The 23091-nt window shown below is 31.0% G+C and overlaps 1 protein-coding gene across 1 annotated transcript; it reads left to right on the top strand.

The window, feature by feature from the left end:
• Nucleotides 1–1182: 1182 nt before the first annotated feature.
• On the top strand, nucleotides 1183–19045 carry LOC143047058 (plexin domain-containing protein 1-like). Its single transcript, XM_076220040.1, has 14 exons — nucleotides 1183–1385; nucleotides 3108–3535; nucleotides 4545–4667; nucleotides 5382–5451; nucleotides 6500–6625; nucleotides 6878–6931; nucleotides 7651–7715; nucleotides 8909–8996; nucleotides 9619–9711; nucleotides 10786–10928; nucleotides 12418–12522; nucleotides 14479–14515; nucleotides 14865–14995; nucleotides 18379–19045. Exons 1-14 carry the CDS (start codon nucleotides 1325–1327, stop codon nucleotides 18499–18501), a joined length of 1647 nt encoding a protein of 548 aa, XP_076076155.1. The 5' UTR covers nucleotides 1183–1324; the 3' UTR covers nucleotides 18502–19045.
• Nucleotides 19046–23091: the final 4046 nt, after the last annotated feature.

Genomic DNA, 23091 nt, shown 5'->3' on the forward strand with positions numbered 1-23091 from the left:
AACCGAAACTATTTTTTTTTTTCTTTAAATGAAAGACTTATATATTGTAAATAACAGTTATTTCATACCATAAAACACAAACATGTTAACATTGAGACAATTTATAATCAGGAGAGAACAAATATAATATTAACTGGTGCAATAGATAAACAATCAACTAGATATAGTTATCAGATGTAAATTGATCTGTTAAGGGTTCTACCTAACACTTAAGGGAGATAACTCTGTAAAATCATCTAAACGTTTTAATTACATTGTGTTGTTGTGGAAAGATTAAGCTTCTTTATGATCAAAATTAGTGTTGTCAAACTGCTCTTTAACCAGTGTAATTTTTTCTGATAAAATGGTTTCTTCAAATTTTTCGATTTTTTTTTAATTTTGTCAAAGGGTCAAAGTTAATACTTTGTCAAAATTTTATTAAAATCAAACCAGCCAAATACATTTTATGAAAGTGTTAATGGGTACCACCTTAATTAGATTTCAAGGTACACACATTTACCAAATAATGATCTTTATTTGGTTCGATACACACATTTAATGTTGTCTTATAAAGTTACAAACAAACGCTTTTCGGTAGTCGTCTTATTTCTGTATTGTATGTTCACAGGTTTCAGAAACTACATTGCATTTTTACAAATTTTAAAAACTGTATCGCATTTCACAAGTATCAGCACTGTCTATAGCATCTGGTTTTCTTAACGTGTTTTACGTTGTGTCATAGCCTTTCAGTGTTACGGTCTAACACTAACTCCAAAGTTTACGTTTGTTCAAATACTTCGTATGTTTCAAATGTTCTAACCTCACTTATTAACGCGTTGTATTCAATTTCGAATTGTGAACTCCCATTTATATAGTAATATTCAAACAGTATGAATTAAATAGCCCGCAGTAAAAATAAATATAATAATTTCTTATATCAGATTTTATTTATAAAGACCTCTTCTGATAAACTATTTAGTTGCAATTTTGTTTTTGTGTATTTCGTGATTTCATAACAATGCTATCCTATCTATTTATATATTTTCTAACATTCAAACTAACATTAAACGTCCGTATATAGGTAACTTTAATTATTGGAATATCTAGTGATGCATATACAACGTACCATACATAAAACCTTATTGAATATCTCAATGTCGGGTGTATTGAACCTATACAGTAAAATATCGATGAACTATAATATACACATTATTGAGAACAAGGTAAAAATATATAATTATCCAGGACATATTAATTTCAAAATCCGTTATATGTATTGATACATTGTGATCATACTTTCTTAATCGATATAGTTGATAAAATTCACGAACTAACAAAGAAGAAAATGAAGACCATCAAACTGAATATATCAGCTGCATATCAGGTGTTGTTTATATTGTTTACAGGTAAGTTAACAATCTTATTTGCATGTTATATAAAAATACTTTGATGTTATAGAAATTTGTGATCATTTTAACCATATATGTAGTTTTTGGCGTATTGCTAAATGCATTTACAACTTATCCAGTGTTGTCTGAATGTGTGTGTCTTGTTGCATTTTTGTTGGTTTTTTTCGGGTGGAGGGGGGGAGGGTCTTGCCATTTTTACCCACTGTATAGGGTGTAGATGTCTTACTTATATATGGGATTAAGAGGAGTTTTGTTGTTTCATAGAAATTTTCGTTAACTTCTTGTTGATTGGTGTACATAAATAGAAACAAAGCAGCTTGTCTCATTGTCACATTTATTCCTGTCATTAAATAGACATTTAATCATAAAAATGCATTGTTTTAGTCCATTAAAACCATAAACTGTATTGGATTTTCTCATAATAAAATCAATGATAGTAAACCCTTGTGTACGGACACGTTTGTTTATGATTGGTGCATTTTTCATTCAGACGTGGAGTAATTAATGCATGTGTATATAGGACCCCAGACGAAATTGGTAGAACTTGTTTTATTCTTGCAGCTAAATTGATTACTGAGGCTTGGTATTTCGTAACGTCAGTTAATTTTGAAACCAGGATATCTTTTTCTTTCAATTATTAATCTCTGTCAAAAGCATATAACATAACATAATTTAACATAATAGTATAATGTTTGTTTGTGTCAATGGCATGCTGCCCATCAAAGGTCCTGAATTGAAACATGAAATTTTCTTATTCTATTCTTATTCTATTCTTATTCTTTCATCGACATGTAAGGTATGAGTTACTATTATAATGTATCTAAAAAAAATTAGCAAAGTAGTAACAAGAAAACATTATGATAGTCAAACTAGTTTGATACGATCTAACTTCCTTGATACATGTAAATTGTGATTTTAATCTTCCTGTTGATTTTCATACGACTCGAGATATTTTTTAATACGTGGTAAGAATATCGTGTGTAACACCGAGTATACTTCCTTGTTATTACCGGTGACTTCATACAATCGACACAATACAAAGTAGTTTATTTATATATCTTTTTCCGGTTAATAACTTTAAATAAACGATATATTTGTAAAATATTGAAAAAAGTGTTTAGTCATACAATGCGTGTTAATTATGACGACAATTGGTTTTTAAGTTATTTTCCCCATGATAGTTTCGATACGTGATCATTGCATTTCGGATCTGTATGTCTTGTATTTACTCTCTATTTTTTTTCAAAACTCTATCCCAAAACTTTTAATGTACTGTTGCCATAACAACACGGTTAAGTATTTTATTATATCGGATACGATCAATTTGATGTACTTGCATTTCCATCAGCTGACTTAAAAGTTAATAGTGTGACATCAGCAACATTCGGTTTCAATGTTTCAAGATGATTTTGTTATGACTCGTTTTTTCTTTCTTATTTTTGACCGATAAATTTAATGAGCAATCAATGACTTTTGACCACCATCTTTAAAAGTGCAACAGAAGAGTAATCGTGAGATAATGAGAAGTATTTTAAAGGCACCTTAGGTACGGTTAAAAAAATGTAATCTTAGAATTCCTTTCATGAACAATTCAAATGCTAATGTAACCTAAATAGAGCTTTGTCCATTCTAAAATATATTCTAAGTTTGTTGCGATTTCACACGTGTCTCGATTTAAAATAGTATATTTATGATTTTCCCTGTTTTGTTTTTCTTCAGTGGTAGCCTGTTGCAATTCCGTAAGGCATGAGAAGGAAAAATACATTACACACGTGAAATACAGAGAACACAAACTTGTGAAAAGGGCCGTTTCCGGGCCAAATAGTACAGACAGTACAGACATTTCAAATACAACGCAAAGCACAGACAGTTCGAATACAACGCACAGTGTCGTCGGCAACACTTCAACGGAAAGTGATGTGGCAACATCAACAAATAGTTATAAGACAACAAATAATAATGAGATTACATATAGTAATGAGACAACAAAAAGTTTTGAAACAACAAAAAGTCATGTGACAACCAAAAGTTATGTGATAACAAATAGTGATAGTGCAAATTTAACAGCGACATCAACAGTTACACCAGAGACTACAACACAAAATTCACCAATTGGTCAAACAGAGGTTCCATCAAATACGACAACGGTATTTTTAGAATATTTATACTGTAAATATGAAACGATTTAATATGATGAAAAATGTGTATTAATCTACAAAATCCCTACTCGCACGCAAAAGTTAAAACCAAAGGATTGCTTTTCACAGTGAATGACGCCTTCAAAAACACACATATCATCTACAATTATAATAACATAGGATTTGTGTTATAAACGTTCCATCTCTTTAGTCAGCTATTGTTTGGAAGAGTAAATTATTCTTAAAAAGACACAGGAGACCAACTATTAAAGTCATTCATATCTGCATTTACAATAAAACAATAAACAGGCTATTATTTGAACTTGGAATTATTTTTAATTATGGAATTTGCATAATTTCTTGTGTATAAATTTTTTAATAAATTCCATGTTTATTTGGTATTATAATCTTTTGAGCGGTTAATAACACTTTCCATACAATGTATTTTGGTTAGATAGTGTTGTGCGCGGCACAGTACATTCTATTGAAAATATACTATTTTCTTTGTAATAGAAAGTGTTGTGCGCAGCACAGAACATTTCAGTACAGAATAAACATGGAATTTATTAAAAATTTCAATAACAAGAAATCAAGCAAATTCCATAATCAAAAATAATTCAAAGTTCAAATAATAGCCTGTTAATAGCGAATCAATTTGAAATTAAGAGAATCACTGTTTACAGAAGGAAATAGTTTAAAAGCATGTTTTATTCATATCGGATGTTTATTAGTTTCTTTTCGTAGTATTCTTTACATACATTAAATTTTAATGATTTGATATTTTTATTGATTTGTACACAAAATTAAATGAGATTTTAATGTCTATTTTCAATTGATATGAAAATCACTGTGGAGATAAAATATGTACCTTTTATAAAATGGTTACACCGGAAAAAAAGTTGTATTTAATGTAGTATCTTACTTGATTGACGCAAAGAATAAAAGTTACTAAAAATAATCATTTTATTGTACGAACTTGACCATATTAATAACTAGCCTTTTCTTCATTTTTTCACAGACAACAGACCACCATACTTATTACAAGTCGAGAATGTTTTCCGACCCGAATGGGGCTTTTTGGAATGAGTTGCATGGACATACGAGACATTCTTTATCAAATGACAAACATCTTGTGTACTCGGTAAGAATTTATTAGGGGTCATCTAGTCTACTAGCCCTTCTTTGACCTTTAACATTTAATCACATCAAAAGAATTAAATTGAATTCCTTTTGTGAATAAATTTTCAATGGTGCAGGTATTAAATCTGCGAGCTAAATAATTGACAATATTTTAAACACAGAGATGGACTAAAACGTTTAAAAGGATAAAAATGATCAACATGTCACGTCATGGTATAAGAAATTAGTCATGAAAAATATTCTTTTTCTTTCGTCGTGTAGCTTAGATACATGTAGCATTTATCAACAGTAGTATATAGGATTTCGGATATAAGTTTAGTAACATTTTATATAAACGTTATACCGGTATAATATTCCTTATTTCGTAATTTTTCATATACCTTTCCATATGCAAACATTTACACAACTTACAGTTTTAAGGGAGGATAGGTCGCTCGCAATCGCTATTATCCGTGCACTTTCTTTACAGGAGACTATAGTTCAGTAGTGTCCACGACACTTAATATATTCATTTATTTTTTACTTTGCTATCCGTAATACGATGTTCTTGTAAATAAAGCCAACAGTAGTATATCAATGTTTAAAAGTCACCAATCGATTGAGAGAAAACAAATCCGGGTTACAAACTAAACCCGATTGAAACACATCAGCAATAAGCGGAAAATAAAGGAACATCATGAACATGTGTAGTCATGCATTTTTGTTTCTCTTTCAGTTTGTTACAATATCTTTTGAATTTCCATTCTATGGTCACATGATACAGAAATTTGCAATTACGCCATTAGGTATGTACCATACTAGTATATAAAACTTTACCTGTTGAACTGACATTGTGTTTGCTTAAAACGCAACATCTTTCCTTGTGTATTATAAAACCTCAAGGGGAACGGGTATATAGAGATATGATCACTGTTGGTCTTCTTCCGACCGAAAGTAAAACTCTTCCCAAAGAAAGGTGTACGTTTGGTTGTGGGGGATAATTAAATACGCAGCCACGCCAGATTTGGGATGTGTTTGAGCTTTTGATTTTGCCATTTGTTTAAAAATTTTCCTTTTTGATTTTTCCGCGTACAGAACTTATTTTGTTGTTGTTACTTTACTTTTTAATTCAATGCCTCATGTAGAGTATCCATGTTAAGACCCTTGCAAAAACTCTTTGAGAGGTCAATAGGTGACCTGTTGCAAAAAAAAACAATTGTTTCTTTCCTCAGTTATTTTCAATTCCTTTGAAGTGTTTGAGCTTTTGATTTTGCCATTTGCTAAAGGATTTTCTGTTTTGAATTTTCCTTTGAGTTTGGTAGTTTTACAGTTTTACATGTTTCCAACATACCATCATTTTCTTGTGTCAGTCCATTTTTCTTTTACAATGGACGTTAAGATAATAAATCAATTGAATATATATATTTCAGGGAAAATATTACCAACCACACGGTTTTTTTGTTGTTGACAAATATGGTCCGCAAATTGTCAAAAAATATCATGTCTCTGAAAGAAAAAAAAATCCTTCATACCATGATAATATCATGTATAAAGAAATGATTTTTCAATTACAAATGCCTGTGTAAGGGCCATATGAGCTACATAGACGAGGCTTAATGGATTCAGAAGCAATACGCACAACTGAATGACATCTTAATTTATTGAAAATAATTATGTTATTGAAACATGGTTTAAGTATGTGATCAATAATGGTAGACTTTTCAGTACTCAATCTTCAGTAAGATTAAACAACTTTGTCTCTGTGACTAATACAAATTCAGTGAAAATTGGTCAATCTCTTACTTATTACTAAGTACATATTATAATATATATTGTTCATTGACTATTTTCCAGGATTTTTATACATGAGTCCATTCACACATCGACAACTGGATTATTCCTACACCCATTACATTGCTCCACTGATGGCAAACTTTGATACCATTGGAAATCATTCTGAAATATTGTACAAAGATAACGGTAAGATTGTGTAAGATATGTATGATAATTTAAACGAATCTTAGTGTAGTGTGGCTACTATTTCTAAATGTTATAATGTTTGTTGTTTTTTAAGCGATGGGTTTTAATATTGATACTAAGTAATTCCTACTGAAATTCGCAAGGACATTTTTTTTTTAAACAGTTAAACTTTCTCTTATACGAAAAAAATAGAAAAATTATTAAATGTATATACTTCATGCAAACCTTAAAATATGTTTTATCAAATTTCAGGTAACAGTTTTGTAATTGAATGGAGAGACATCGAATTAAATGACCAAACAGAGAGTAAGAAAATTAAGATTATTTTATAGGTTTTTTATAGCAAGCATTGGATTTAAAAAACATTTTGACTTTTTTTTTATTTGTATTTGAAACATTTGTGCTTAAACTATACGTGTACACATATCACATAATGGAGGACATACTTTTTAAGATAGCAATTAATATCAATTTTTTTGAGATTATAGTATTGAGTATTATAAATTACATTATTGTCAAATGGATAGCGCATTCCTCTTTGTCGGATCCCTTTCGATTGCAAAAGACTCATTACTGTAGTAAAAGAAATTGCGAACTTTGATACCATCATGATTATCTTATGGGAATGATGAGCAGCGTTAACATTAAGTAAAGGTATAGTCTTATTGAAGCCTTCGTTTAATTCCATCATCTGATAATCGGAAATGGGGAACCGATTTGAGAAGCAGGCCAGTGGCTTTGTATTTCATATCTATTTCTGGTCGTTTTCTTTTTAAAAATAAGTTATCGTTCCGAATATGCATGAGATACTTGTCACAGGACTCGAGGCAAACATAGATGTTCAAGTAATCAGAATTGTAATACAGTTAATACAAACAATGATCTACCAAAACAGAATTCAAGTATTTCATGACAACGGGTTTTAAACAAACAACAAGCAATGATCACCAGGAATAAACTATATTGCGAGAATGTCCATTCATCTCAGATTAATTTATCTATAATTTATCTTTTATTTTTTGCAGAAGGGAACTACACGTTTCAAGTAACACTTTTTCAAAATGGTACAATAATGTTCGTTTACAAATCAGTGAGTATTATAATAGTAATCGTGTGCTGAACGAAATTGGATGCAACCCGAAAATAAAAAAAAAAACAATTAACGTTAACCATATATACAGATGTAAACTTCAAACCAATAAATGACCATACAACGAATACTGATTTGGAATATAAAAAATGGCCGTAATTATATGATAGTTCAACACAAACTATTTTCTCTCCAAAACGATAACTGCAATCTTTCTGATTGATGAAAAATAAAAATCGGATATAAACTACCAAAATAAAACGATAAAAACAATTTTTACAGACCAATATTATTGTAAATGTTTTTTGCAAGAGAATGTTTGTGCGAAAACAAGCAAATCTTCCAATATAAAAACCGTTCGACAGAAATGAAGTCTTATTTTTCATATCTTACTCGGTTTCACAAGAAATTTGAAATTGACATCGGTTTATGATGAATGTAAAGTCTTGCTCCTCCTCGAATGCACATAATGCATTATACTTTGAATAGAGTTTAACGCTCAAGACATGTTCAAAACATTGCATCAATAATGTTCATTAATATATATTATGTTGAACAAGATATACAAGTAAAGCTATATATAGAAACTCTGTATTTAAAGTAAGCAACAGCACGGATGCTACGTGTAGAGCTTGATCTTTTTATCTTCCCGGAGTACATAAGATCTCCCCTGTTATGTGGGATTTCATGTCTTTAATCTTTGGAATTTATGTACTTGTTTTAAGTGTTTGCTCGTTTTTTCGTCGTTTTTTGTCAAAACTTTGCCTGTCTCTTTTCAACTAATGCATCTTGATTCTCCCTTGATTTTTGGTTCTGCTTGTCATACAGTTTATTTTCGTTATATGATTAATCAGCGATTAGCTGTTTCCCATAAAGCAAAACAATACAATAAACATAATACTTCGTGAATAATAATAGTTTGTTTACTAGTACTTGGATTATTTCTGGTATCTTTATAACTGCATAAATTTGACATCGTTCGACTGATATTATTTAGTAGGACAAGAATTCTAATATCATTTTTTTTAGATTAAATATAGTTTTTCATGTATGATCCCGGAACGTGTTGTTATCCTTATTTCCGTTAATTTACCATTTTCATTTAACACCAACCCAAAACTGGTACAAAGCAATTAACAGAAGTCACAAATTAAATGATAATTTTTCTAAATTGATACCATTTCACTGTTTAGATTCCCGATACTAATATCTCGGCAGAAAACTGGCCTGTTAAGATCGGACTGTCTGACGCATTTTATTATGATGTTAACAGTTTTTTCGGTAAGTGTTTTTTTTTTAATTTATTTACTGCAGAGACAATCGACAGATCTCAAACAGAGTTGCTTATTATTTCGCGCAATATTAAGCATACATTTTGTAGCTCGTTGTCTCAATGCCTACAGAAATTATATGTCGTAAATTTTAAACAAAGAACCGTGAATTATGGCGAATTGGCTACAGTATAGAATGATTTTGAGTTCTATACATTTACTTTTGTGTAGAAGATCAAGAAAATGCAAGGATAAATCTCAAATAAAGGGGTTCGATAAAAACAAAACAAAACACAAATGGATTTCTTCATGCTTTAATTTTGTCAGAAGCTTAGCAGTCAGTGATGAGTTGTAACGAGTTCTAATAATGTGTTAAATATGGTGAATAACGCAATGTTTCTTCACACCTTTCTGCAGTACAACTAAACAGAATGACATAACATCTGGTACGCAGCTTGAGCATAATGACGAACGCACTTTTTGTCTCTAACTTCCTGTTTTCCGATACTTGAAACATGAATGGAAGAGTATGCTTTGAACGACAACGCGTGTAACTCTATACTTGCTTACAAAATGAAAACTATATTTTCATAAAAATATAAAATTTAGAGAAGATGTATTTTTGTATTTAGGATTTATTAGATACATAGTGAAATACCATACTGTTGAATTCAACTTGACGAGCTTAGAAGATAATAAAGTGGTCATTCTGGATCCTGTACCAAGTACGTAACAAATTGAATTTATTAACGTAATGGTTCTACATGGAATGTGAAAGAAAAAAATTCAATGTAATGCCCTTATGCCAAAAAAAATTAGAATTATTGTAAGAGATATTTTAATGATAAAACCTTAATTACCAAATTCTTCGAAATGTTAACTGTGTAGTGTATTGTTAGTTGTTTTTTTGTGGGGGGGGGGGGGGATTTACCAAATTGTATGAAAATGAACAGGTGTACACGGGGACCTATTTAGCAGAACTTTTCGAAAACTTGAATTTAGACTTATTTGGTTGTTCTCTCAGTATTTAGTGCTGTGCCTTTTTTGTTTGGTGTGCAGTTGTATACGTTACTGCATATCTCATTGCCGTGGAGTACATCTCACCACATCATTTGTATATGATTCATATTTTTTATGTTTTAAAAAAATGTTATGAATTGAATTCAAGCTTTTGCATTATACTATCGCCATTAGACACAGTTATACATACATACAATTGAGAATGGAAATTGGGGGATGTGTCAAAGAGACAACAACCCGACCAAAGTGCGCCAGGACTACACTAGCAGTTACTGACATGCCTGCTCCCGTCCTAATGGAAAGATATATCTTTATCAAATGAACAAAAAGCACAATCCCTCCCGTTAGGGATTGAGTGTCATACCATCATAAAATATATGAGAAGAACATGTATACATTTATCATGACAACAAATGTTTTAAATAAATGTGTTTTTTTCCGATGCAAAGACCCTATAATTTTAAGCGAATCAATATAAAGCCAAAATATGCCATCTTTAATGACCTGACAACTATATCGTATCGTAACTATATCCCTTCTTAATAAGTCTGTTTAAAGGTTTGGTCAGCTTTTGATGTGAATGACGTCATTTTTGTGCTCTGTAATATTATTATAAGCTGGAATTAAACTTCATTCTCTTTATTCAACACCACGCTTTGTTACTACGAGAAAAATTATCAATACAAAGAAATATTGTCTGTATTCGGACGCATATTAAATTTTGATTTCATAATCGTCAATAATAGAACCTTGAAATTTTCATTCAATTTAATTTCTAGCATGTAACCTAGCAACTACATGCGAGGAGTGTACAACTCTGAAAATAGATTTTGAGTGTTCATGGTGTCCGAGTGTATCCAGATGTTCAGATAGTCTTGATAGGCACAGACAAGAATGGTTGAACAATAATTGTGACTCGATTGTAAGTCTTGTAATTAGTTAAGAAGCATTACAAAACAAAACAACTGAATCTTAGAACTTCTCAAAAAGTCGATTGGTGTCTATCATCCAAAAATATGTCATGGGTGTGTCAATTTCGAAAAAAAAGATTGATTCAGCTGTTGCAAGACAAAATGTGGAAATTTCACTTCTAAAGGAAAGTGTACAATGACTAAAATTACATAAAGATAATATGATCCTGTCGCCTGAACCTTTAATAATATGAATCAACAATTGAGACAAAGTAGTTATACTATGCAGAGCTAAAAATTTGCATTTAAATGACAGAATAAGATATAAATCTCCCTTAAAATATATATGCACAAATATCCTTATTCTGAAATAAATTGTGAAACATAACATTCTGCTTCAGTGCTTGAGAGAAAGAGGGATTGCCTCCCCTTACTCACTGCATTGACGAATGACATATGAATTAATTCAATCCATCTGTATAAGGAGATGATTGTTATAGTCTGTGCCTTTTGTCTAATGCTTTAATTAAAAATTAAACGTTTAATTGAGAAGAAGTCAGGTAAAATAGCCTCAGATTTATTCCAAGAAGAATACAATATGACAACTAAATAGATAAAGGCAACAGTAGTATACCGCTGTTCAAAACTCATAAATCCAGGGACAAAAAACAAAATCGGGGTAACAAACTAAAACCGAGGGAAACGCATTAAATATAAGAGGAGAACAACGACATAACACCGAAACGTAACACACACAGAAACGGACCAAGCATCAGACAAAATACCACGAGAATAACAAATATAACAAGAAAACCAAATACATGAATTTGGGATAGACAAGTACCGTGCCACGTCTGATCTCAATATCTCAAAAATAAGAGAAAACACAAACGACTCAACGTTAAAATGCAACACACACAGAAACGAACAATAATATAACAATGGCCATCTTCCTGACTTGGTACAGGACACTTTTAAAGGGGAATAAAAGTGGTGGGTTGAACCTGGTTTTGTGGCATGCCAAACCTCGCACTTTAATGGCAAAGTTAAATATAACATTGAAATGACAACATAATATTACAGGACTACAATACAAATAAATAGGAGAACATATTAGACAAAGAAAAACATGATTAATAGATAACCAAAAGCATCAGGTTTAAAATTCAATACGCCAAAAACGCGCCTTGTCCACACAGGACTTACAAGTGACGCCCAGATATAAAAGATCGAAAGTGAAAAAAGTACAAAGTTGTACAGCACTGGAGATAAAAAGTTGAAAAGGTTTCGCCAAATACGGCATTGTTTTTATGCCCGGGATAAGAACATTCTTATTATATAGAACAATTCATGCTATTGCAAACAGTAAATTTTATCAAATGAATATGAAAGAGATATACATAAATAGAACTCTTTATCTTAATGCACCACCTTAGTTTAAAACTTAGTAAAATATTTGTATTCCTTATAACATATACATGTATGTGATGATTTCAACAGGCCATAACAGATAACAGTTCTTGTTATGCTGCGACCGGTTCACCACCATCAGGGTCTGGCTCTGGCGATGATTCACCGGGATTTGTATTTACCTCAGATGATAAGGTATATTTATATTATTTTATGATAAGTGTTCAATATTTTATTTAATTTAAAGTAAATTTAAGTTAATGTATTTTATTTTATTTTAATTTAGTTGTGCGTAGGCTTCTATTACGGGGCGCCGAATGGGACTCTTGTGGTTTTGTACTCGAAATTCAATTTTGTACGGACAAAAGTGAGTTTTGTTCAACAAAAATGAGTTCAGTTTAACAAAATGTGTTGCATACTACAAATTTAAAATTTTGTCGTACAAAATTATCTTTCAGTGGAAAAAAGTTAGTTTTGTCATGACAAAATTCATTTTTGTAACACAGACTTTACTTTTGTTACCTAATTTGAAAATTGGGCAACAAAAGTCAATTTTGTATGCAAATTAGTTTAGTTTGGATTCTGTGAACTAATTTGCATACAAAACTGAGATTTTGTCACAAAATTGTATTTGGGTGTATTTTTGTGTAGACAAAATTTAGTTTTGTTAAACAGAAGTGAAAATTTAACACAAAAGTCAATTTTGTCTACACAAAAATAAACACAAAATTGAATTTTGTAATGAAAAAATTCATTTTGTAATGAAAAAATTCATTTTGAAATGAAAAAAATCATTTTGTAATGAAAAAATTCATTTTTGTAGACAAAATTCATTTTGTCATGACAAAATTAAATTTTGTGTTTATTTTTGTGTTGACAAAATTGACTTTTGTGACACAAAATTCATTTTTTTGACACAAAATCAATTTTTGTGTAGACAAAATTCATTTTTGTCATGACAAAGTTCAATTTTGTGTTTGTTTTTGTGTAGACAAAATTGAGTTTTGTTAAAGAGAACTGAAAATTTAACACAAAGGTCAGTTTTGTGTCACCAGAGTCAATTTCGTATGCAAATAAGTTTATATTTATCTTGTCATGAAAAAAATGAAGTTTGTTTTGATAGATTAGTTTTGTAAGACAAAACAAATGATTTTGTTATAATAATTGAATTTTGTACAAAACCACAAGAGTCCCATTCAATTTTGTGTTTATTTTTGTGTAGACAAAATTGAGTTTTTGTCACAAAAGTCAATTTTGTGTCACAAAAGTCAATTTTGAAACTTATTTGCTTACCTATTTGACAAAATTCAAAAAAATGAATTTTGTCTATAAAAATGAATTTTGTCTACAAAAATGAATTTTGTCATGACAAAAATGTATTTTGTCTACAAAAATGTATATAGTCATCACAAAATCGAAGTTCTCATAAAACGAGTCTGTATCACGTAGTTTTGTTAGACAAAAATGATTTTGATATGACAGAATTGAATTTTGTACCAAACCACAAGAGTCCCATTCGGCGCCCCCTAGATGAAAGTACCTTGTTCTCTTCCTGAATATATATATGGAACACAACAACCAATAGTTTCAAACTCAAAGCTCTGGGTTTTTTTCAAAGGCATATTATGTTCTAATTTATTAACATATTAATAATTATGAAACTATTTTTGAGGTAAATCTTAATCTGGAAAAGATTGGAATTGATATTCAATGAAGTTTTTACAGTAAACCAGTGTTCAGAGATAAATGATTGATTGATTATTATCAGTTGAATGTCCAGGTACAAATAGTTCATAATATAGACCGTTAACGTGGGTCGATCAGAAGAAAAGTAGTAAAATTCAGACTGCCATTGAAAATTATTATAATATCTTGTATAGGGCTCCCTCACAGAATTACTGCAAATTTGTCAGTCTCACGTGCAGAAATTATAACAATTACACTACACGAGACATTCAACGATTTACCTGTCATAAATAGAATTTAGGGCAAATCTAAAATAATAATATTTTTGTGTCCAACATTTGCTGATTTATTTTCACATCAAAGCTTTCGAACAGAGAAATGTATGAATACTCGAAGTATCACTCACAAAGGGAATGCCCAAACGCGTTAAATTTAGTAAATTAATCATTGTTTATTATTTTACAGGACAGTATCAAAAGTTCTAAATCTGGTGAGAGAGACGGTAAGTCGTTTCACTAATCTACATTAAAGTTTTTTTCTTTTAAATAAAAATAGCTGATGGAATAAAAGACATTTTGCTATTCAAAATAAAAGCAACTGTGACCAATATTTATTCCACTGCTTACTGAACAATATTCATAACATATTTCCAGTATACGTTTACATCATTTTTTTCCTCTTGCTAAAACATTCTACTGTCAACCTATCTGTTGAAATTATTGACATATATAACATTCTAATGGTTTTTAATTTTAATTTTGTTTAGGAGCCGAGAAGACTACATTAATAGTTGTTCCCATGATTATAAATATATAGCATACTAAATGGTTTTTAATTTTAATTTTCTTTAGGAGCCAAGAAGACTGCATTAATAGTTGTTCCCATGGTAGCAGCTGTTGTTCTGATAGTTGTGTTTATTATTGGATGGGTATTTTATGCACGAGCAAATCCAACGACCAAATCAGGACAGTTTCTCATAAAGGTACGATAATTACTTGATCATGGCGTGTCTTTGCTGGATGGTTGTCTCATCATATATAGATGTACAATTGTACAATTATACTATACTTCCGCATTTTTATATTTTTTCAATTTACATTCATGGGATTAAAGTTTTCTTGGTAGGCATTATTCGTCGTGCATTTTCATGCAGCAAGAAAACTGAAGTCATGTTATTAATAAGGTGTCAGATCACCAATTAAAAATCCCTATCTGTTCAACCAAATTTAGCAATTTTCACAGCTTTCTAAATATTTTACTTTAAAACTAGGTATATCCTGAACTTTACATGCATCATCTTTCACACTTTGGAAAGTTCACACGATAGCTGTATTGGAATGGGAAAAAAATAAAAACGTATTTTGAAAATTATTTTGTCGGGTGTTTTACTTTTATCTGATTCACGAAGTAGCCTACTAGAGAAATATTAAATTGAAAGCATAAATTAGTTATAAACGTTATACTTGAATGAAATCGAGACACCATATACACGGCCGACAGTCGGCTAACCGAGAGATTGGTCGGTTAATCTATATTGAGTATGCGGCTAAATCGGCGGTTGGTCTGTTAATCGGGTTAGCTAAAGTCTGTTAATCATGTGTTATCGAGAAAATCATTGGAAGTTCAGCATGTTTCATTGTAAAACTTTTCAAATATATTTTCATCATAAGAATTATTCATGTCTAACAAAACAGTTCAATGTACTGAATGTAGTGGTGTAATTATTTTTGTTCAAGCTTCGAAGTACGATCTATAAAATGAAAAGGCGGGTTACTCATCAATAAATTTATTCACATTTTACACACACAGAATGTACACAAAATGACACGTTGGTTGAATTTACTTGCATGCAATATTTTGAACATCGAAAAAAGACAGGCATTATGTTTGTTAACCACATTGATATCATTGTGTGAAAAATATACACAAAAATCTGTATTTTGGTGACATTAATTAATCTTTATTTAAAACCTGGTCTGTTAATGGGTCGAATTTATAAAACCCGGCCTGTTAATTGGTCTGTTAAGGTAGATCATAAGTAAATGCTTTTTGAGACAGAATTTTCTTATAATTTGCCAAAATGAAGATTTTAATATGCTTTTTTCAAAAATATAATAAAAAGTATGGGTCGCCGTGCTATTTTTCAAGCTATGAGTCCTTGAAAATTGCCTAAATTTGATTAGTTTGTTCATGAAAAAAAATAAGAGAGCATAAAAAAGTATAATTTTATTGCTATATGGGGTGTTATCGGATCAAATAGGTAGGCTCAAGATGAGAGGCTAAAATATACGGAAACAACACATGAACAATGAAACATAAAATATACGGAAACAACACATAAACAATGAACCATAAAATATACGGAAACAACACATGAACAATGAACAATTTAGACAATGGAAATTGAAAATTAATGAAAATGGTTTCAAAAAGTGTCATATTAATAAAAGTAATATTAATTTCACCCAAGAATGGTCGCACATATCATATGGATTCTGGTTAATTGCTATGAATGACACCAATTTGTCATCCACATTGGTAACCAGTATATAAATCAGAGATAAACGTCGTAATGTAAACTAAACTTCAGTAAGTAAAATATATTGGGATGCTAAAATATAAAGAATAGAGAAAGAATAATGAGTAAGATAAATAAAATGTAGAAAAAATTGATATAACAATTTAAAGAATACTAAAATAAACAACACCCATTATCAGGCACTCATGGTATATACGAGAATCTTGATGGAGACGCAGAATATAGAATAATAGATAATGGACAGTAGAGAGTGATGCATTGCTAAAAAAAGAGAAAAAATAATCATTGTTTAAGAATACAGACATGAAACACCCCTGGGTGTTGTAACAGTAACGGATTGCGATGTACTCAAATATGGTGACAAATGCTAGAAGTTATCATGCGACCAATGCTGTTCTCCTCTGCACTTATGAAGAAAGTGAAGAAAGGGACTAAACGGAATAAAATGAATTAAAACTTAAGATAACCACGATGTAGCTGAATTCGCTCCTTTCCATTTTGTAAACAACATATGATTAAGTAATAGAAGAAAAAAAAAAACAATTGGATGATGCTGACGAATTATGGTTTAACGTCTAGTGACAGATATCATGTGAATATGAGAACGACAACACGTTATATGTACCCTGTGTTGTATTAGAAAGACAATTCCAGTCGGATTTGAGAACGTGCTACTTTGAACAGACACAAAAATTAAGGCTGATTGAAAACGTTAATAATAAATTCATGTTTTTTTCCAGCAGCCAATCCATATCACTCTATATTGAAGTGACACACCCTTCAATAAAATGCAAAAAAAGTCAAAATAAAAATGCTCTTACAAGAAGGATACTGATGCACCGTATTGTCATTTTTTATTCACTCAAGAACACCTAATTCTTAACGTTTTCAATGGGAAAATATAAAGGTAGCAAAACTATGTCGTGTCTAAATACCTCTTAACTGACACAATTTCATTTGTTCAACCCATTAACAGACTTTATTCCCATAATTTTCACCAAAACGTGGTATTATTCACGTTATATTACAATTATGAAATACTTACTAATGTTAATTTTTTTTTAGAACCAAAGTAATATTTTGTGTCCTTTAAATGATATCTAAAATTGTTTATTTCGCCTTTTATTAAAAAAAATTGCTATGCGTATAAGCATATAAATACTACATACTTGCGCGACGCCTTTTAGTTTTACTGAAACTGCGCAGACTATGAAATGTTTTTACAGGTGGAAAATGTTCTATGATAGATATTATTTTGTCAGACACTTTTCTTTTTTTGATTTGGTTCTTATAATATGCCAAAATTCTGTATATTTAATAGAATTTAGCATTTATTTGTGCGTTTTACTCTTAACAGACGTATAACCAACCTCATTAACAGACCAATCGCCCATATAGCCGAATACTCAATATAGATTAACCGACCAATCTCTCGGTTATCCGAGTTTCGGCCGTGATATAGATTGTTGGATTCTCAGACTTTGTTATAATCTAATTGGAATGAGGCGCTAACAAATTGCGACAAATTCGTTCCGGAATATCTATGGTTTGAAATCAAATAAATATATATCGAAATTACAAATGTGATGCATTCAGCAAACTATGCCAAGTTTTGCTTTTGGAGAGCTATGATAAACGATAATTTGAAATGTTACGCCGTTTCTTTTTCAAAGTTATTATCCATTCGTTTGAAGTGTTTGAGCTTTTGATTTTGCCATTTGACTTCGGACTTTCCGTTTTGAATTTTCCTAAAAGTTTAGTACTTTTGTTATTTGACTTTTTTCGGCAATATAATTATACATAATTTTAGCCTCTATCTTTTTCAGAATCGACCAAGCCAACTTAAAGAAAAGTTTCATAATGTTAGTTTCTTTAGTTCGGAAACGGGACAAAAAGTTCGAATACACGATGACATGCCTGACATCGAACATCCAGAATCTGACACGTAGTTTCGAGAAATGTGTTGATTACAGTGAGATCATATTTAAAGGTGCTTTCACCATAGTGCTTTAATTGATGATTATCCAATCATTGCCTGGATTGTTATACTGATTACTAAAAAATGACAATCACAAGCAGTTTTTATCTGTGATACATGACTTGTTCTTCGATACCCTCTGCGTTTTTTTTTTTTATATTGAAGAGGTGAGCAAATGTCAACCTATTTCCGTCGTCTATTTAAATTCCAACCAACATCGATCATATATCTAGTCATTATTCGTATTTTCAACAATGGTTTATGTGTTTAATGTAAACAAAAAATGTTATTCAATGTCAAGATTCAAATTAGGTTGACCATGGTTTTCTTGGAAAGATGTAACATGCTTTTAAAATATCTGCTTCACCAGTGATTGTGCAAATTGATACCAATATCGTCATGTATATACTGTAATAATAACATTTTTAAATAGATTTTCAAAGTTCCATATTGATAGCCAAATAAATTAGGTTCATGTTAATTTAACAGTAAATGTTTGAACATCGAACCGTATATGATACATATGAAGATAACTGCTTTTGAAGATTTACTTATATAGCTATGTCAAAAGAGTCCGGGTGAGTGATAATAGAATCCAAGATTCACCAGTCTGAAATTTTAACCAAAAAATACTCATGTATGCGTTTACGTATTCCTATACGCACCATCGTTATCTGCTGTGTACGAGTACAGGTAACAGTATACCATTTAGAATCTAGATATTTTTTACATCTCACTTCAAAACATTAGAATAGATGCCAATAACGATTTTTACATTTTTTTTTGTACTTCTCATTATTGATCCATAACAAGAATAGGTATTTAGCATTGTCATCTTATCAGTCAACTTATTTTATTCCAATAAAAATCATATTTAAATTGGTTAGATAGTTTATCTTCGTTGATACGTTGAATTTTTGAGATGGAATATTATATACTTAACTTTAGTATGTAGAAGTTTACTGAAATGACTCTTAATAGCATTTGTGTTGTTCAAACTTGTAAGTATATTTCAAAATCATAACAGATTAGGTACAAACATAACGAAAATAAGTTTGTTAATTTTGTAAGAACTCACTTCTATGCATGAATTACTAGGATTGTGTTCCAATCTCACCTTCTAGGAGTTATTTGAGTCCATATAACCTGAGTAAGGGGACGACTATTTGATTTTCTGAGGGGAAAATTCGAAAAGCGAATATCCTGGCCCAAGATATGATGAAAATGAATAGTATGCAACAAAAATATAATAAGCATGCGTAGCATTCAATTTGGATGAAAACGCATAGTTAATCTGCAAAATATCCTTCTCATGTCTCCCAGAATATCAACTAATCGTTCCATATCAAGATCGGAAAGGGCCTTACAAGTTACACTTTAAAAGTGTATTATTGCTTTATTTTTTTTAATATTTGTTATCACTTGTTAATAATTCAGATATATGCATTTGTTACATGTACTTTACAATACTTATAAATTGTTGATTTTTTATTTGATCGATTGCTATGCTGTTAATTAAAAAAATTCTTAGGGATGGGATCTCCATAATAAGATATTTTTTTCAATATTAAACGGACACCTGACTTGAACCTCAGCATTGCTTTTGCACATTTTGTCATATACTTTCTTCTATTTTTCTAATCAATCGATCTTGCCAGTCTCAAAATGCCGTCCTATAACTACTTATTCAATATATTCCTATATTTTTATAACAATTGTCATTGTTTCTTGTTTTTGTTATTTTCATGGTTACCTTGAATAAAATATTTATATATTTGTTAAATTCAATTTGTAATTGATATAAATCCAAAAGTTTCATATATATCTATCTATCATTCATGTATTGACTGTGATCAGGTTAGACAGATCTTTTGTTTGATCTGTACAACCGATGTCATAGCACTGACATTATAAGCATTATACATGTTAATATACAATTTCGTTAAAAACCGGAATACATTTTCAATATGAAATAAGAAGAGATGGTTGCTAATGAGACAGCTATCCAGCGAAGTTCAAATGAAGTTGATTTAACTTAAAGCAATTATAGGCAACCGTATGACCTCCAACAATGAGGAAAAGCCATACCGTAAAGTCGGGTATGAAAGAAGGGCGAAAGATACCAGAGGGACAGTCAAACTCATAGATCGAAAATTAACTGACAACGCCATTCCTAAAAAAGGGAAGACAAACAGACAAATAATAGTACACAAGACACAACATAGAAAACTAAAAGCAACACGAACCTCACCAAAAATTTGTGGAGACTGATCTCAGGTGCTCCGGAAGGGTAAACAGATTCTGTTCCACATGTGGCACCAGTCGTGTTGCTCGTGTTATCACAACCCCGGTAAATAGTCTGTAAGTCACATTTGTGAAAAGGGAAGGGGATTGTAGTAACGACATGAGATACATATCTAATATCATCTGTGAAACGGTTATTCCATAAGGGTCAACCAACTCGTGATGGCGTCCGTAAAGTCGAATGGATGATCTCAACTTCACCATTTGAAACTCTTGGTTCAATAGCTTCCTTGTGAGCAGTAATCCTCTGTCAAGGAAATCATGATAGAAAATACAACCCCGGGAATATCGTATCAATTAGGAGGGAGATATATACTCCGTATGTAGGCGCTGCTGAAATGTTGTTACAAAGAAATGGAAAATTCACAATTTGGAAGTTGAAATCATCTCTTTTGCCGTAAAGTTTTGTTTCCAACCGACCCTCATTGTCAATTTCTAAATGTTAAGTCAAGATATGAGGCAGACGTATATATACCTGTTGTATCCTTTATCTCTAGTTCGATAGTTCATAGTCACCAAATTTTGAGTTATATAGTGAGAGAACATCATCCATATAGCGAAAAGTAAAGTTCAAGGATATTGCTAACTTATTATCTTTCTTCATTAGAAATTCCTGTATGAATTCAGTCTCATAATAGTAAAGTAATAAGTCGGCAAGAAGAGGGACACAAATGGTTACCATTGGAATGCCGAGAGTCTCTTGAAAAATACGTCTTCTTAACGTTATTTTCAGTTTCAGATGAGAATTTTTGTTTTAATCAGATTGATTCTTTGCAAAGCATGATATATCCCTCCCTAGGATAAGATACTAGTATCTACTTTAGCTATTCTTTTTTACGAAACAAAGCAACAACCAACTCTTTCAATTTTTCTTTTAGTTTGGAATGGGGAATACTTGTATTAAAAGTAGAAAAGGCCCTGACTTGAGTAATATGAATCAATTTAATTTAGAAAACTAACGGCCTAATTTACAACAAAACAAGTGCTTCAGATGTAAAAAAAAAAAAAAAAAAAAAAAAGTACTTCAAACAAATTGAGGATTGACGTTAAAATTAAGTTTTCGGGCAGTTAACCGGTAGAGGAGCGACTTATTAGATTGAGACCGGTCAACAACTTTTTTTTATAGAAAGCGGAATAGTTGGAAATTTTATTACTGTCAACATATAACCACGTATCAATGTTATTCACATTGATTCGAGGTTAATGTAAAACGTATGTGAAAAAACAACCCTAAAATCTGGTTTTGGTTACGTCAAAGGTTTTCTGGTCTCTGCATAGTTACTACATAGTTACTTCAATTACATGTAAATATGGTTTATGGTCATGTACGCTGCCTTTTACTAGATAGAAACAACAGTCCCCGTGTTATTCTTTATCGACTCGAAGCTGACAAGTCTGTCCTTGCTCCTAACTGCGATGTGCTTTAAAAACATAAATTAACTAATTTCAAAGTATTCAAATGATTCGTCAGTGGTACCAAAAACCGTGACGCAGAAAAATATGATCACACAATGATAAAACCGCAGAGTTCATTTTTAAAATAACAGCAAGTTTTTCCTTAAGTTTTATCTTTGTTGGTACTTCATCAAATTCAAAAGGAAGTTTTCAAAGTATACAGTGCTATTCTTGCAAACGAACAAAACATTATTCTATCTTAAAATTCCTTCTCAATGTTACCTCACAAAATGCGACTAATGGTATTTACACGCGCAACACAACGGTTGCTTCTCGTGAAAAAGGCGCTGTTTGCAATTGTGTATACTTAGTAATATCTATTAAAACTAGAGATGAAGGAATGGAAATAAGTGCTGTCGTTTGTTCTTGTATTCTAAAACTGAATTCTTAAAACACGTAAACGATGACAATCCCAAATATGAATTTAATTTAAGGATATAATAGCAAACCTCCAAATAGGGCACCACAAAACAACGATGCATTTACACGACGGAAGGTGTATCTCGACCTACCCTGATGAAAAAAGTCACTTTGTACATTTAAAAGTGCAGGTGCAACTGTCGATTGCGGTAATCACATACACGTATTCATAAAAAATATTTTAACTATAAAGATTGAAGGACTGTCATGATATGTTGACCTCTGTATTTTGCTTACTCATCAACGTTAAAACATACATTTCTTTCATTGTCTGAATGAAATCGACAAAAGAACCCCCCCATTGCTCAGTGACGACAATATACAGTTAACTCATCAATGTCAAGACAAATACCATAATTACTCTGAACCGGGGTATAGTTTG

Source organism: Mytilus galloprovincialis, chromosome 1, assembly GCF_965363235.1.
Source record: "Mytilus galloprovincialis chromosome 1, xbMytGall1.hap1.1, whole genome shotgun sequence".
Classification (NCBI taxonomy): domain Eukaryota; kingdom Metazoa; phylum Mollusca; class Bivalvia; order Mytilida; family Mytilidae; genus Mytilus; species Mytilus galloprovincialis.